The sequence below is a fragment of the Alosa sapidissima genome, chromosome 12 (genome assembly GCF_018492685.1).
Source record: "Alosa sapidissima isolate fAloSap1 chromosome 12, fAloSap1.pri, whole genome shotgun sequence".
Lineage (NCBI taxonomy): Eukaryota > Metazoa > Chordata > Actinopteri > Clupeiformes > Clupeidae > Alosa > Alosa sapidissima.
The window spans coordinates 38,136,030-38,153,755 of record NC_055968.1 but is presented as its reverse complement, the minus strand read 5'-3'; the positions used below and the strand labels follow the sequence as shown (position 1 = coordinate 38,153,755).

Sequence of the window (17,726 nt, the reverse complement as noted above, 5' to 3'; positions counted from 1 at the left end):
GGAAAAAAGGAGAAATATTTGTGTTTCCAGACTATTGCATTTGTTGCAGTACTAATCACTTCACTCCGGTCATAATGAACCGTTCCTACTGTTGGGTAACTTAACTGTCAGTCCCCATCGTCAAGATACAACTAAAAATGACCCAGCTAAATGGATGAATATTAAGTGTCATTTTTTAGTTCACTTCAGTTGTCCATACCTTTTGTTTTCACCAAGTTATACCAAACCAGATGTGGCCGCAATGTCGAGAATATGGAATGGAATATGGAAATTTGGAAATTTGAGTATGGAAAAAGTATGGAATTTTGAAATGGAAAATGTGTAGGAACCCTGTACCTACGCTAGCATGCACATGCTACACTGCATGTTACCTACGCTAGCATGCACATGCTACACTGACATTAGCTACGCTAGCATGTACAGGAGGAGCAGCATTGACATTAGCTACGCTAGCATGTCCATAGGAGGAGCAGCATTGACATTAGCTACGCTAGCATGTACAGGAGGAGCAGCATTGACATTAGCTACGCTAGCATGTCCATAGGAGGAGCAGCATTGACATTAGCTACGCTAGCATGTCCATAGGAGGAGCAGCATTGACATTAGCTACGCTAGCATGTCCATAGGAGGAGCAGCATTGACATTAGCTACGCTAGCATGTCCATAGGAGGAGCAGCATTGACATTAGCTACGCTAGCATGTCCATAGGAGGAGCAGCATTGACATTAGCTACGCTAGCATGTCCATAGGAGGAGGAGCAGCAGCAGTGCGAGAGGCCTTGGGAGGAGAATAGCTGCCTCTGTGTGCTGCTGAGGTAACACATCACTGAATAGCCCACGAGGTGTCTAAATGAGTTTCCTGTTTGGGCACAAAAAGTGCACAGTGTTGAAAATTCTTTGCATGTGCTTTTTGGCGTTCTTCTTGAGCGTGGGTGATTAGTATGAGGACATGGGGAATGTTATCTATTTTAAAAACATTAAGCTCACACAGTCTCTCTCTCTCTCTCTCTCTCTCTCTCTCTCTCTCTCTCTCTCTCTCTCTCTCTCCCTCCCAGGCGCTGCGAGCCGGCATACGGAGGTGTCGGACGGTGCAGTTGGAGCTCCGTGGGACTGCGCTGGTGGTGGCGTCTCTGGGGAGCAGCAGCATCATCCGTCCTGCTCTGTGCCCCACATCTCACTGACTGAGCCCCCGGCCGGGGTGGGGGTGGGGACGGGGGTAGGGGTGGGGACGGGGGTGGGCGTTTCGTCATCAGAGGCGCTGGAGCTGGACGACGGACCGGAGTACCTGGCCATCGGGAACCTGGGCCAGCGCAGCCGGCGGCGGGACTCGCACAGCTCCACGCGGAGCAGCGAGCAGGGAGAGGGCAGCCGTGGCGGTGAAGAGCCAGTGGGGGGAGGGCAGAGTCTTGCCACCGCAACGGTGCCACGGCGATGCTCCTTCTCGGAGGGCCAGCGGGGACCGGGACTGGCACACGGCAGGGGTCACACACGGTCACTATCTGACACTGGGCTCACGCAGAAGAGAAGGCTTGGTGAGTAGAGGACTGGTGTGTGTGTGTTAGTTTGAGACAAAAACAGAAAGAGAGATGTCAACTACGAGTGTTTGAGGGGTGGCACGGTTCACAAAACCCACAGTTTGGTTCGTATCACGTTTTTTGTTATTTTTCCTTTTAATCTTTAACACTCTGAGGAAAGTGGAAAGATGAGGTAAGAGGAAAGGAAAGAAGAGATTTTGATACAGCAAGAGTGAAGACATTGATGATTTTAAATTGCTTTTGAATTGAATGCCTTTATTGTCATTGTACTTTACACAATACACAACACAATGAGATTAGGAGCGCTACTCCACCGGGTGCCCACAATAAATACAATAAATAATCGTTACAGGACATATAAAAACCTCGTAAAAACATTAAAAGACATACAAACAGAATAAGAAACAGTAACAGAGCAGTGATCAGATAAGTGCAAGTATTGAAGTGCAGGTGGTGACTGTAAGGGACTGGATTTGTCTAGCTACATTTGTTTAGGGAAACTAGGGCTGAAACGATTCATCGAGTTACTCGAATAACTCGATTACAAAAATTACTCGAGGCAAAAACCCTGCCTCGAAGCCTCGTTAAATTCCTATGATGCACACTATACGCACAGGTATCTGATTGTTCCACACGGACTGTTGTTCAGGAAGCACACCACTAGCTCGTGAATCGTGATACATTCTGAATTTAGCTGCTGCGGAGTCAAGATGTCCATAAATGGCAGAGAATGTCTAAAGTTTTCAAGTAAAATTTTGGGATCATTACATACTCAAAAAGGAAAAGAACGAGCATCTGAACCGAAAACATCCACTCCATGCTGTTTCACCAAGCGTCTATAATGTAGGCTATCAATCTATCTAGCCTATCTATCTTTCTACGTAGCCTGTTGGCTGATTTTAATCACATACTATAGCAAATGGTAACCTAGGGCTCACCCCAGAAATTATTTTTTAGTAGCCTAATGGTAAAATTATTTGTTAGTAGCCTAATGGTAGGCTATTTTTAGTAATGGTGAAATTATTTGTTAGTAGCCTAATGCTGCAGGTGTAGAAATCTACATAAAACAGATATTTACTTTGATATCAGGTCTAGATTACAGCATGAAACCTGTTGTGCATATTAATACATTAAATTGCTTCCCCTCTTCTCCCTCCCATTACTTAACAACATAATATGGACAGCTTTGTTCACCCAGCTAAGTCATGCACAAGAGGTTGCAATTTTACAGAGAACATTTTGAACATTATTTAATTGTTGGCACTGGCACTTATAAACACTAAATGGGTAAATTGCAATAAATGGGCTTACTTTTGGAGCCAAATGTTGGAGTTAGAATAAATACCTCTGTGCCAATTGCTTAATCATTTTACAGCAATGTCATTTTCGTTATGCATTATTTGTTTTGGTCGTTTAAAAATGCAAAAAAAAACAAAAATATCTGATTAATCGATCGATAAAGTGCTAGATTAATCGATTACAAAAAGAATCGATAGCTGCAGCCCTAAGGGAAACTATTGCATTTGGAAAGAAGCTATTTTTAAATCTGGTGGTACTGGATTGTATCGACCTATAACGCCTACCAGAGGGTAACAGTTGAAACAGGTGATGGCCAGGATGAGTATTGCTCTTGAGAGAGTGCAGCTTTTCATTTGTTTGGCAAAAAAGTAGAATGTGTTATTGCCATCTACAGGAACGTTTGTGCCTTTGTAGCACACGAAGATTGACTGAAATATTACGGAACAGTTTATTTCTACATAAAGCGTAGCCTACCCGTGCTATGCAAAATAGCTTCTATGCTACCACATAACATTGACAAGCCCTGTAACTGCGCACTTTCTCTCCTGTCTCTGCCGAATTTAAATGATCCTGTAGAACACTCAGCTGAACTAGCGTAATGAATACTGAACTAGCATAATGACGTGTTGCACAATGCTTGCACACAGTTGCATTTCTATCTACCGTTTTCTTTCCACTGTCATCATAGGTCAATTTAAATCCAAAATGTTCCCACACACCATACTTATGCGACCCTGGTGCATCCTCCAACTCTGGGCTGCCTTTGTTATCTCTCCCACTTGCCATTTTTACAGGTGACCCACAGCACTCCACACTTCCGCTTTCACGTGAACTGTCTAAGGTCACATATGGGCATAAGGCTACATTACGCATGCCATCACATACAGTGGGTCCCAGTTAAAAATTGACACTTCATTCACGATCAAGGTGATTCACGCAGCTGGGTGAAATGTAAGTACAACTGCAGCCGCTTGGGGGCAGCATAGTCTGCTGTGGCGTTCCACGGTCGAACCGGACGGCGCATTCGACAGCAAGGGCTGTGATTGGCCGAGTTTTCAGTGCGTCTCTCTGTGTTTTTAGCAGCCCCTGCAACATGCTAGTCCACTGTAGCCTAAGCTTTGTACATAATGTTAAACATAGTTTTGGATTCAGTGGCAAGATTTCTTGATTGTACAGTGCCTGTCTCTCAGTAATGTTTTAAAATGAGAGCTTCGTCAGCTGGCAGAAGGCTACTTTGTCGGTAGTCATGAGAAGTTCGCTTGCTAACAGAACATAAATATGCTGCTAGAAATATTTAGCCAAAGCCAAAAAGTGTTAGAGAGAAGGAGAGACGCCGGTGCAGCTCAGATGTCTTCTTAATTTTCTTTATTCTTTAGTAAAAGGTGCAGAACATTATTAAACTTTAAAGACAGAATACGCACGCAAGCACATAACTAGGCTACTTGTTGTTTTCTTTTACTCGGCTATCTATATATGGTTATCAGCACACAATGTTGGGCTAATTCACTAGTTGTGGATATCACAAGTTTAAACAACGAAAACAGAAAGGATGGAGACAGCAAAGCTAGAGGAGTTTTCCAGATGGGCAAGAACAAGGTAGGCAATTGGTGTGCTTGTCAGAACGTTAGATTACAGCTGTTTAAAGCCAGACGTCACGGTACGCTAGAACAAAACTAAAGGTAACTTTAGCTGTAGGGCTGTATCAATTTGTCCAAATTAATAGGTCATCGTAGACGTTGTTGTTGTATTATTGCATGTGGATATTGTTATGCTATGTAGGCTACTTTTTTTGCAATGCACGGACCTAAAACCGGGAAACGGACAAATATTGTACACGCGTGAATTTGTTTTTGCGGGGGTGGGGGTGGGTGGGTGTACGTATCATAGCTCTCTCTCTCTCTCTCTCACTCACTCACTCACTCACTCACTCACTCACTCACACACACACACACACACACACACACACACACACACACACACACACACAGAGTACCTTTCTTAGCCACAGTTAATTTTAGTGGTGATATGTGTTATGGACATTGTTATGCACATTATTGACTGCAGTTTATTGTCATCAATATCAGTCCATGAATGCATATTGATCAGTTGTTAACTAATACTGTAGGCCTAGAAGTTGCATTTGAAAACGTTACTGTTGTAGGCTGTTTGTTTTTTTATTTCAGCCACACTGTTTTAACGTGGTTAGGACCATTACACACCAATTTTGAATAAGCCGTACTGCAATACCGATTTCATGGTTGCACCATGCACATGTTCGCCGATTATGTGGCCCTCAGTAACCTATAAATTCAATGATGTGGCCCTCTATGAAAATGAGTTTGACACCCCTGCTCTAAAATATCTGTCCTGGCCTGGTTGCACCGGATTGTGGCCAAACGACAGAAGCGCGGAGAACCCTCCTTTGTCTACCAAAAAGTGTTACTTTGTGCCCCGCGCTCCCCCACTGCTTGTGAAAGAGGGGGGTGGGGGAGGGGGGCTTAACGTGAAAAAGCTTAATGTCCCAAAACGGCAACAAGTCATAATGGTAGGCTACAGGAATTGGGAGGAGGGTATGGGATGACCAGAGCCGTCTTCGCTGTGCTATTCAGAAAGCATCTTATTGTCTTTCCAGGCGCACACAGCTCGTTATAGCCTATCCAGTGCCTTAGCAGATAGGCTCTGCTCTTGGGTTTGGCCTCACAGCGAACTCAACCCTCTTGTTGCTTGCAGTTTGTTAAATAAAGTGCTGCAGATTACATTATTTATTTCTTATTAATTGCGTCTTTTTTGCAACATCTGCTTGTTAGGCTGGGCTACTGTCAATGTCTTGTACAGGTATATGTTCAACAATTGCTGGTGTAGGCCTCCAGGCTATAATCAATTAGGGACTGTTCGTTATTTATTTAAGGGGCTACCGGAGGAGTTTTGGGAGCGTTAGTCAAAAAAGACGTGTCCCTCCCTCGCCAGCAAGACATTTTTCTATGACCCTCCAAAGTGATTGAGAAAAAACGCATGACCCTCCCCAGTCCCAACAATTTAGGCTATTGATGCCTTCTGTCTACTGGGTCAATTTGGGAGCTTGCATGCTACGACTCCTTCCTTGAAATGCCTTGAAAAGGCTGTCGTTTGCACAATTTCACAAATAAATCACTGGGACCGAAACAAACCTGTCAACTTTTCCCGGGTTTATCGCGTATTTTAACTTTTTCCTCGCTGTCTTAGGAGGAGCTGCAGGGCCGTCGCAAGGGGGTGCGAGGCCCTGTACGAACTTGACAGATGCATGAACTTACGTGCATGAAATCATGCGATAGCTTACTTTACACATAGCCAAGGCTACCGTCGGTGCATTTTAATAGCAGCCTAGTCTAATAAGCTACACCAGCTTGTCTTTAAGAGGGGAAATTGTATAGCCTATAACATTAGCTGAGTCACATATTTGGCCATATGGTGTTTATCATAGGCTACATCATGAAACCAAATAGTGTAAAAGGTGAACACTTTAACAGGGGAAATTAATTGGGCATGAATCATTGTGCTGAACGGTATTTGTCAATGCAGAAACACACACGACATTCAAACTGTTGATAAGATGTGCACTATGGAAATTGGTCTGTAGGCTAACAATGTACTTGTACAGGTAAATGTTCAACAATTGCTGTACAGGCTATAATCAATTAGCTAAATCATTTGTCAAGCTGTTTAAATTCGTGCTACATTCAAACGCAAAAGGTGCTTTGATATCTTTTTCGTTTGAACGTCGGCAAGCAGGCATGCTGCGGTTGCAATGAATGAGGATAATTGGTTTTATCTGCGGATTTATTTTTTGCATTATTTTGAATATGACTCGCTCCAGTCTCAACAGCACTTTCCACACGCATCTAAGTTCTAACACATATCCCCTCTCGCTTTCTCTTTCTCCATCCCTGCACACGGTGCTTTCTTAAAGGAGCTGCACCATCTTACAACAATTGCATCTACATTTTCATATTATAATGTTTTGTCAAGTGTAAGCTTAAACTACCGTGATCAATTTAAGTTCCCGTGCCCCCGCTGAAAGTCTCATGCGCTTATCGTTACACTATCAATTCTATAAGTAACCGTGACAAATAGGGTATAAGATATATAAACTCACGCTATTGTATTATCATATATGTTTGGTAATGGCTCAGCTTTCTCTTATCTACTGACTTGGAAAATGCATCATGGAAGCAGTAAGTCAAGTCGTATCAAAAATAGTAGTGGCAGAACTCCAAAGTGACACCTTGTGGTTGTTTGTGTCAACTGCAGTTTGTGCCATTTCTGCTGAGAAAATGGGGTGCGTGATTCCTGAAGGAACCCGTCCAAACTTAACTGGGACCCACTGTATGGGCATAAGGCTACATTACGCATGACATCACATATGGGCATAAGGCTACATTACGCATGCCATGAACCTTCAAAACCGTATGATGCACACATGGCCCGAACCGAGGCTAGCCAACCGAACGGTTTGGACTTTTGTCATGAGCCGAACGGTGCACACATGCCCCGAACCGAGACTAGCCAACCGAACGTTGCACACATGCCCCGAACCGAGACTAGCCAACCGAACGGTGCACACATGCCCCGAACCGAGACTAGCCAATCGAACGGTTTGGACTTTTGTCATAAACCGTGCCACCCCTAGTGCTTAGAGGCCTGAGAAATGACTTTGATTTCCTTATGTTTGTACATGAGGTAGGTGTGTGTGTGTGTGTGTGTGTGTGCTCGCATTTGCTTCAGTTAGAAGTGTGTGTGTGTGTAGGTTAGTGCAAGTGTTTAATTGCTTTAAAGTCTTTTCCTTACCTGGGCTCTTGCTTTCTATTATATCCCTCTGTGGTTCAGGGTAACCTTTGCCCCTCTCTCTCTCTCTCTCTCTCTCTCTCTCTCTACCCCCCTCTCTCTCTTTCTCTCTACCCCCCCCTCTCTCTCTCTCTTTCTTTCTACCCCCCCCCCCCCCTCTCTCTCTCTCTCTCTCTTTCTCTTTCTCTCTCTCCTCGTTTATTCTCTGCTGAAGAAGGGGGACACAGGAAAATCACCATAATAATAGAGGACCCTGTGGCAGGTTGGCAATGCTGAACGCCACTACTTCCTCCCATTTTGCTTTACATGCTCATGCTTCCTCCCATAGATTAGATATACCTATATCTATATCTATGCTCCCTCCCATAGATATACCTATATATATATATCTATCTATCTATCTATGCTCCCTCCCTCTCTCCTCCTCTCTGTGTTTGTGTCCCATCGTATCACAGCGCTATTGGCTAGCGGGTCCAACCGATCTGCTCTCTGATCACGTGTGTGTGTGGTTTGTGAAAGCAGCATGTACAGTAAATATATGGAGGATTCATTATTGTCTGTTTGTTACTTTGGCTTTATAAGGTTGTTCATTGTAGTGTTTTTTTTTGGTTAATTTATCATGCATTGATAGATCGACATATGTGTTCATTACATCCAAAGATTGTTTTGTGCTCAAATCCAGTTATGTGCAAAAGAGTCTTGGCCACAGCACACCTGACAGTACACCCATAATATGGAAGCTGGCACTGGGACGTTTGCCAGGCATGTTTGAATCAAAGTTCTGGGTTTTTCTCCCAGACCAGATCTCATGCTAACTGGACCTATTGAAATTCTCACTTCCCTCTTGGACCTTCTGCTGAGGGAAAAAAAACATATTTTAAGAAAAGATGATTGGTTAAAAGTTGGTTAAAAGTGTAACTATGCAGAGGAATTGTAGGGAGTGACCTGTCTAAACAAACAGTATCTTGAAGTGCCTACACACAACCTGAAACTGGAATTTAGTCATTTATAACATGCTTAGCACACAGACCGAGATTGATAGTGGGTCTGGAAAAGGTAAATTGACTTATGACTTCCAGCAGGGGCGTAACTAGCAGTGAAATGAAACTTAGATTGGTGCATTAAACGTGTGCACTGGACACAGACGCAGGACTATACCAGGGCCGCTAGAGACACAGACGCAGGACTATATGGACACAGACGCAGGACTATACCAGGGCCGCTAGAGAGACACAGGACTATATGGACACAGACGCAGGATTATACCAGGGCAGCTAGAGAGACACAGGACTATATGGACACAGATGCAGGACTATACCAGGGCCGCTAGAGAGACGCAGGGCTATACCAGGGCCACTAGAGAGACCAGGGGTATATGGTACGTTATTGTCCTAAGCAGGTGTAGTCGTGCTATGAAGTGGCAGTTTGGGGACGATGCAAAACATTCTTGCCTGTATGTGAACTGCTCATTCAGAATCAGCGCTTTTATGTTTTGAAGCTGATATCAGTATGGTTTAGGCTCCAACACATCACACTCATTTTGTTTTCATTTGTGCATGTATTTCATCCCATGATTATTTTCAATACCTTGCTGGCACAATTCAGGAAACTGGTGAATATTATTAATATGTGCCTTTTGTGTGTGTATGTGTGTGTGTGTGTGTATGTATGTATGTATGTATGTATGTATGTGTGTGTGTGTATGCGTGTCTTTCTTTGTGTGTGTGTGTGTGTGTGTGTGTGTGTGTGTGTGTGTGCTTTTCTTTGTGTGCGCGTGTACATGCGTGCTTTTCTTCGCGTGTGTGTGTGTGTGAATGTGATTTCAGAGTCGGCTGTTGATGACGCCTGTGGGAAGAGCTATGACCCCTTCTCCCCCCACAGCAGTGAACGTAGCAGCCCTAGCTCTCTCTACATGGAATCCAGTGAGTCACACACACACACACACACACACACACACACACACACACACACACACACACACACACACACAGCAGCCCCAGCTCTCTATATGGAGTCCAGTCAGTCACACACACACACACACACACACACACACAGCAGCCCCAGCTCTCTATATGGAGTCCAGTCAGTCACACATACATAGGGCTGGGCGATATGGTTAAAAAATGTATCACGATATAAGTGTATCATATCAGTCATATCAGTAATTATTGTTCACTTTTATTTTAAACTTTCCTGATTTTAATCACCTCAGTTACCAATCAAAGCAAACAGGGGGAAAAAATATCAACACAACCATGAAAAACACTCTATAGATATATAAATATATACTCTATATATAATAAATGTGCACATAAGTCTGAATGAAAAGCAGCACTGGTTGAAGCCTGGAAATACTGTAAACAAAGTAGCTTAATTGGCTAGTTTATCATAGTCTACTGGTTGGACTGTTCAGTTTCCCCACGTGCGTTTAAGTTTCAAATGAATACTTTTTCTCCTTGGGACAGGCACGTTTGAGTCTTGGAAAATACTTTTCCATTTACATCAGGATTGATAAGAACTTAGCAGTCAACTTGAATGCAACATTTTTTAACAGATTTGTGCAGCATGCTAATGATGCTAACAAATGTAATAGCAATTTATATATTTGTTTATTTATGACCCAGGGGATCCATATCATAGTAAAAAACACACAGGGTAAAAATACAAAAAAACAAAGAAGCCTCCCACAATGTTCACTGTCTAGCATACAGACATTTTCACCAAAAATCTGACAGAACAGGGTTAGCCAACACAGCAATAAGTCATTTTCTGACACAGATACCTACATATAAATCTATACATCAGATTACATAGGACAGCAGAGCAGGTAGGTACCAAAACACACACACACACACACACACACACACACACACACACACACGTAAAGCAGCAGAGCAGGTAGGTACCCAAACACACACACACACACACGTAAAGCAGCAGAGCAGGTAGGTACCCCAACACACACACACGTAAAGCAGCAGAGCAGGTAGGTACCCCAACACACACACACACACACACACACACGTAAAGCAGCAGAGCAGGTAGGTACCCCAACACACACACACACACACGTAAAGCAGCAGAGCAGGTAGGTACCCAAACACACACACACACGTAAAGCAGCAGAGCAGGTAGGTACCCCAACACACACACACGTAAAGCAGCAGAGCAGGTAGGTGCCCCAACACACACACACACACACACACACACACACGTAAAGCAGCAGAGCAGGTAGGTACCCCAACACACACACACACACACACACACACACACGTAAAGCAGCAGAGCAGGTAGGTACCCCAACACACACACACACACACACGTAAAGCAGCAGAGCAGGTAGGTACCCCAACACACACACACACACACACACACACGTAAAGCAGCAGAGCAGGTAGGTACCCCAACACTGACACATAACTGGCACTGGAGTTTGTTGGAGCTCTCAGCAGCAGCCTCATGCTGTCATTACACGCCACTGAGTTCTAATGCTGCCTTGTTTATAACGACACCATAGATGGGACCAGTGTATATATACACACACACACACACACACACACACACACACACACACACACACACACACACACACAGCAGACAGACACTACAGCAGACAGACACTACAGCAGCACAGAGCACTGCGAGTTTTCTAATGCTGTCTTGTTTATAACGACACCATAGGTGGGCAGTATACAAAGGTGTACAGTACGTGAGGTCTTCACAGATACATAGCACATGCTAAACTTACGACCCAACATGTTTGCTTGAGCATACAGCTTCCGTCGCTGCTATAGATATCTTTGTCATCAGACAGGTCATTTGCAATAATATGGCCCAAATATGTTATCTCACTACACATACTGAGTGCAGTGCCAGAGAGATAGAAGTCAGGGAAGGTTGACTGTCTGTCTTCTTTACTTCTGATAATCATGATCTTACTCTTTTTAGCATTGTATTTTATCAAAATCAATACCATACTGTGTGCATATTCACAGTAGCTGTTGGAGACCAGCACTGTATGGGCTAAAAATGACCAAATCATCTGTGTACATAAGGTGATTAATCACCAACTCTACAACCTGTACCACATGCAATTAAGATGCTTTAAGAAGGCCAAATCATTCATATATATATTTAAAAAGAAAAGGAGACATAATTCCGCCCTGCCGACACCATTAGTCACTTGGAATGGAACAGATGTTACATTCCCCCATCTCACTCATTGTCTGATGCAAAAATAATTTTGATTAACACGATCAATCATGATTAACACTATCACATGCTTTAAAAGCATAAATGAAGCACATGAACATTGTGGAATTTTGCCTATTATATTCATCTCAAATTTCCTTTAGTGCAAAAATACATAAATCAGTGCCATGCTTTCGTTTAAAACCAAATTGGTTTTGGACGTACCTCTCGCCTAGACAGCAGAACTGTCTCCAGCACTTTGGACATGACACTGGCCAGAGCTATTGGCCTGTAATTATCTGAACTGTTCAGCCTCCCCACTTTATCTTTGATAACTGGTACAAGCTCAACAGAGAGCATAGAATCAAGTAATACTCCATGAACAAAAAAACCTGTGTAGCATATAACCACCAGAGGACGGTTTCTTACTGGTAAGTTTAATTTGTTCAGCTGTAATATTATCCAGACCACAGGCCTTATTATCTCTTAACGTCAATATTGCTTCATGGACTTCAGCAGAAGTGACAATAACATCATCATTAAACTCTACATTATCCAACACAAACAGATTACTTTTTACACAGTTTAGCAGTTCATAATATTGGTTCAGCCATAACTGTGATATTTCATCAGGGCCACTCACACCATCTATGTTAGATGGAAGAGATATAGATAGATAGATACTTTTTTGATCCCCAGGGGAAATTCAAGATGAAATTCAAGATGTTAGGCAGTCGTCTTGCACGATTGTGAATGTATGGATTAAATGTGCATGCTCAGGAGGGATGCGTCTAAAGTGTAAAGCCCCTTCTCAAGAACAATAACTTAGATGCCACCATGCTAAACAACTACAAGCCCATATCCAATCCACCTTTTATTGGCAAAATCATTGAAAAAATACCCTCTAATCAAGTAACAACCTTCCTAACATCAAATGGGTATTTTTATTACTTTGTCAGGTTTTCAGGCAAATCACAGCACTGAAACAGCTCTTATTAAGGTTTTAAAGGACATACGCCTCAATAAAGATCAGGGCTCTACACTAACATTTTTTTTCAGGAGCACTTGTGTGTTAAAAAATTTAGGAGCACCGACAAAAATTTGGGCGCACAGTCAGTTCTGTACTTAACTTACACATAATCTAACATTATACTGCAGCTAACAGTTAAACATGCCAGTGCACCAATTGCGAATATTAAGAATGACTGACAACATTTAGGCTACAGGAAACAGGATTTTAAAGATCAATGCCTACTTTATTTTCAGTCTGTTCTATTTTCCTACATTTTGTTAATGTAAAATAATATAATACATTGCCATATTTGCATTTAGCCTGTATATCAAGTATCCTGCCAAATGTAGGCTAATTTATTTATTTGTGAATCCATCTATAGCTAATCCAAATATGCCCATGGTGACCTATCTGACCGCATACTGCCTAATACTAGGCTACTACTAAAACAGTCCATTTACTCTTCCACAAAACCCAACATGGGCTAATCAAGGATATATGTTTTATACTTTTAGTTTTTATTTGAAATATCTGCATTGATGGGGGCAGTAGGCAAACGTTAGGCCTACTTTCGTTTTGCACTTCAGCTTGTATTCGGTGTAAACAAACAAGCATGCGTGGAAGCCTGGAGTTGTCAGTAGCGTTCTACCTTTGAATAAAATGGGAGTATTACGGGAGGCTACTTTTGTGCTGGTTCGCTACAGCTATATTTTGCATATTGCAGCCAATAAGTCAACTGGGCTAAAAGGCATGTTAGGTTAACTTTCCTTCTCTCACTGCATTCTCAGAATCTCATCCTGTTCCTCCTATATCCAATGAATTCGGTGGATAGAAGAACTAATTTCTTCAATCTTTGCATCTTGGCTGGCTAGTCTAACTTTCCGCTTTTTCCTGCGCGCTCATGGATTTGTTAGAAGCGACTACTAGAGAGTCACAACGCGAAACCGCTAACGTTGATGGGAGGTGTAGTTTTTATGCTGCATTCGCGACGTGATTCTATGGTTTGCACCAGTAATGTTTCTCGATGTTGCGGTGTATTTTGTAGACAAACATTGACATGGTTAGAAGTCATTCGCACCAGTGCGCCTAAATATTTTTTTGCACTCGCACGGCATCATTTTTACTCGCATGTGCGAGTGAAATGGGCGCACTGTAGAGCCCTGATAAAGATGCAGGCAAAACATCAGTCCTAGTGTTATTGGACCTTAGTGCAGCCTTCGACACTATTGATCGCAACATATTACTACACAGATTAGAGCACTGGTTTGGACTTTTTAGGTATAGTCATCAACTGGGTCAAATCATACCTACAAGAAAGAAGTTTGTTTGTTGCTATCGGCAACTGTACCTCTACGCCAACGTCCTTGACCTGTGGTGTCCCCCCCTGGTGACCCCCTGAACCGGATTATGAACATGTTTTGCCATAGAGAAACACACGATAGCGTTGGATTATAAACATGCTTTGCCACAAAAACAGACAAAAACGTGGGGTATGTCCAGCTATATGAAGAATTATTTTGCTGTCACTTCGTCTGTTTTATAACCCAGAAGGATGCATTTGGTATCAAATGATAGCTCTGTGTCTCCTCTTTCATCTAACATAGGTGGCATATATATCTGATCACGGGTCCGCGAGTAATTACTCCGAGAGTAATGGGTGTGCAGCGTTGGTTTGTGTACATGACGTTAATATTTTGCAGTTACTTCGTCTGTTTTTATAAGCCAGAAAGATTGATATCCATGGTACCAATGGATAGCCCTTTTTCTCCTCTTTCATCTGATATGCTTGTCATATCTATGCGATCACGGGTTCGCGAGTAATTCGAACAAGAGTAATGGGTGCGCAGGTGAACGCAGAGAAGTATAGACTGTAAATATGATGCAATTTGATTTAATTTCATGATTTTTTTTAAATTTTCATACTTGATCGTACAGACACGTGCGTAGTCTCTTTGGAAAGCCCCACTTCTTCTCTGTCATAAAATAAAGGTTTTATCTCGTTGTGATGAACAGTCGCGGAGCAATGTAACAGAGAAGAAAGGGTGTGTTTTTTGACGCACTTTGCGTCAATCGGGTTCTAAGGGTTAAGGTTGCCACTCTCCTTGATATTAAAGGGCTTAAAGCAAAGGATACTGTTATAAATCTTAGTGTCATAATTGACAGTGATCTAAGTTTAAACAGCCACATGAAAGAAATAACTAAATCAGCTTTTTACCACCTCAAAAACATTGCCAAACTTAGAGGGCTAATGTCAAAACATGATCTAGAAAAACGTATTAATGTGTTCATCTCCAGTAGGGTTGCCTACGGCAATCGGCTTTTCACAGGCCTTCTTAAGAAGACTATCAAACCGCTTCAGATGATACACAAAAACATTTTATGCTTTTATGTACGATCACCTTGTGTGTTTCATGTTTTCTTCTTATTATTATTTTATTATTATTCTTTACTTTATAAAATAAACTTGACTTGACTATATGGAGTCCAGTGAGTGGCTTACATTTTACAAATTAGCGGCTACCGATATACAGCGTAATGGAACTTAAAATATGCTTGTGTGTGTGTGTGTGTGCCTGTGCGTGCGTGCGTGCGTGCGTGCGTGTGTGTGTGTGTGTGTGTGCGCGCCTGTGTGTGTTTATTGAGGTGTAGATGGCTCCCAGTACAGCAGTGTCCCAGATGGCATGTTTCGGAAGCCGTCGGAAGGCCAGAGTCTCATCAGCTACCTCTCAGAGCAGGACTTCGGGAGCTGTGCAGACCTGGAGAAGGTCAGCTAACACCCACCATTTAAACACCTCAGTGAAGCTAACACCCACCATTTAAACACCTCAGTGAAGCTAACACCCACCATTTAAACACCTCAGTGAAGCCAACACCCACCATATATACACCTCAGTGAAGCTAACACCCCAACCACCATTTAAACACCTCAGTGAAGCTAACACCCACCATTTAAACACCTCAGTGAAGCTAACACCCACCATTTAAACACCTCAGTGAAGCCAACACCCACCATACACCTCAGTGAAGCTAACACCCCAACCACCATTTAAACACCTCAGTGAAGCTAACACCCACCATATATACACCTCAGTGAAGCTAACACCCACCATATAAACACCTCAGTGAAGCTAACACCCCAACCACCATTTAAACACCTCAGTGAAGCTAACACACCCACCATTTAAAGACTTCAGTTAAGCCAGCGTTTCTCAAACTGTGGGTCGTGACCCACTACTGGGTCGCGGAGACATGCCAGGTGGGGCGCGAACTGACATGAAAAACAGGAGTTTTTTAAATTTATTTTTTATCTGTAGCCTGGGCCCAGGTAGCACCCGATGCGCAATGGACGCACTGTTATTCACAGGGAAGCGCTCGTGTCAAGGCAGCTTAGTTAGTCCCGACCTACATGAGATTTTGAACGTTGTTGTGAGAGTGGTGAATTTCATCAAAACCCGGCCCTTAAAAGCGCGTCTATTCTCCGCACTTTGCAAAGAGATGGTAGCTGACCAAAAGGCTGTACTGTTTCACAGCGAGGCAAGGTGGCTTTCCCGAGGTAAAGTGCTGTTGCGCGTGTTTGAGCTCCGAGTCACCTCTTCTTGGAGGAAGAGCGCATGTTTGAATCTGCAAGCACGTTCACTAATGAACATTTCTTGACGAAGCTGGCCTATCTTAGCGATATATTTGATATATCTTAGCGATACATTTGAATTAAAGGTCCAGTTACAAGGCAAAGACAAGCACCTACCTCACCTAGCAAATAAGATTACTGCATTCACCAAAAAAACTTGAGGTATGGGACAGGCGCCTCGATCGCGACAGTATTATGCCTTTGAGATTTCTGAGCGAAATCGCTGAAACGTCTGATTCGGGAGCCACTCTTGTGATCCCATGTATTAAACAGTAGGCCTACATCACATCCCTGCAAAGTTTATTTCAAAAATATTTCCCAACCAGCAGTGCTCAGTATAACTGGATTATGGATCCATTTAATGCTGCATGTTGTTGTTCATTGAATATATTGTACAACGCTGTAAAATGGCCTATGCTTCCTAATATGTTGCTGGAAACACCTCAGTGAAGCTAACACGCCCACCATTTAAACACTTAAGTGAAAGTCAAGTGTTTGTCTTGGGAATTTATGGATATATGTTGCCATATTGTGTGCTGCATGTATGTACATGCTATGGCTGTATACAAGTAAAACTGAAATACTGAGAGTATCTCTTTGTGCAGGAGAACGCTCACTTCAGTATCTCGGAGTCGCTGATCGCTGCCATCGAGCTGATGAAGTGTAACGTGCGCCGGCAGCAGGAGGCCGAGGAGGAGGGCGACAGCGACAATGAGATCCAGCAGCTCAAGCAGAAGATTCGTCTGCGCAGGCAGCAGATCCGTCGCAGCCGGCTGCCGCCCAACAGCCTCTCACACCACGGTAACAACCTCTTACATTCCACAAGAGCCACCTCTTGCACCATGGCAACAACCTCTTACATTCCACAAGAGCCACCTCTTGCACCAGCAACGTATGGAACCAAACGTGCCAATTACCAACCATTTCGTTTGAAAATTCTAAAACAACAATGTTTTTTAATACATCAAAATAACTTTTGATAAATGAACCTTACATTTTTCAGTAGCTATAGGTGTGTAGATTTGGTTCTAGTTTGGTTCTTACCGGGGCTTTTACTGCCTGAAATATCCGATTTTGTTTACCACGCTCGGAGTTTAGTGCTTGGCTGGTGGGTGCCTATTCTCAACCTTTCTCACGGCACATCAACGGTTAGCCCAAGAATTCTTGTCGCAAATCAAAATTCCACTGGAGCTCCAAGCGGATTTGTACACACAGCCTTACAACACTGTTTACAGCTCTTC

General features: G+C 43.0%; 1 protein-coding gene across 6 annotated transcripts in view; it reads left to right on the top strand.

Annotated features, from left to right (window-relative positions):
• rubcn (rubicon autophagy regulator) overlaps positions 1–17,726 on the top strand; it is a 63,223-nt gene that overhangs the window by 14,482 nt on the left and 31,015 nt on the right. For 4 of the 6 annotated variants that reach the window (XR_006035316.1, XM_042111752.1, XM_042111750.1 and 1 more), the window contains exons 7-10: positions 1,055–1,531; positions 9,481–9,576; positions 15,501–15,622; positions 17,091–17,286. Coding sequence is in view for 5 of the 6 variants with exons in the window: in XM_042111752.1 (XP_041967686.1) it covers positions 1,055–1,531; positions 9,481–9,576; positions 15,501–15,622; positions 17,091–17,286 (891 nt within the window). In the remaining variant the exon portion in view is untranslated. The remainder of the gene's footprint in view (positions 1–1,054; positions 1,532–9,480; positions 9,577–15,500; positions 15,623–17,090; positions 17,287–17,726) is intronic. The other 2 variants (XM_042111751.1, XM_042111754.1) reach the window with 1 other exon arrangement.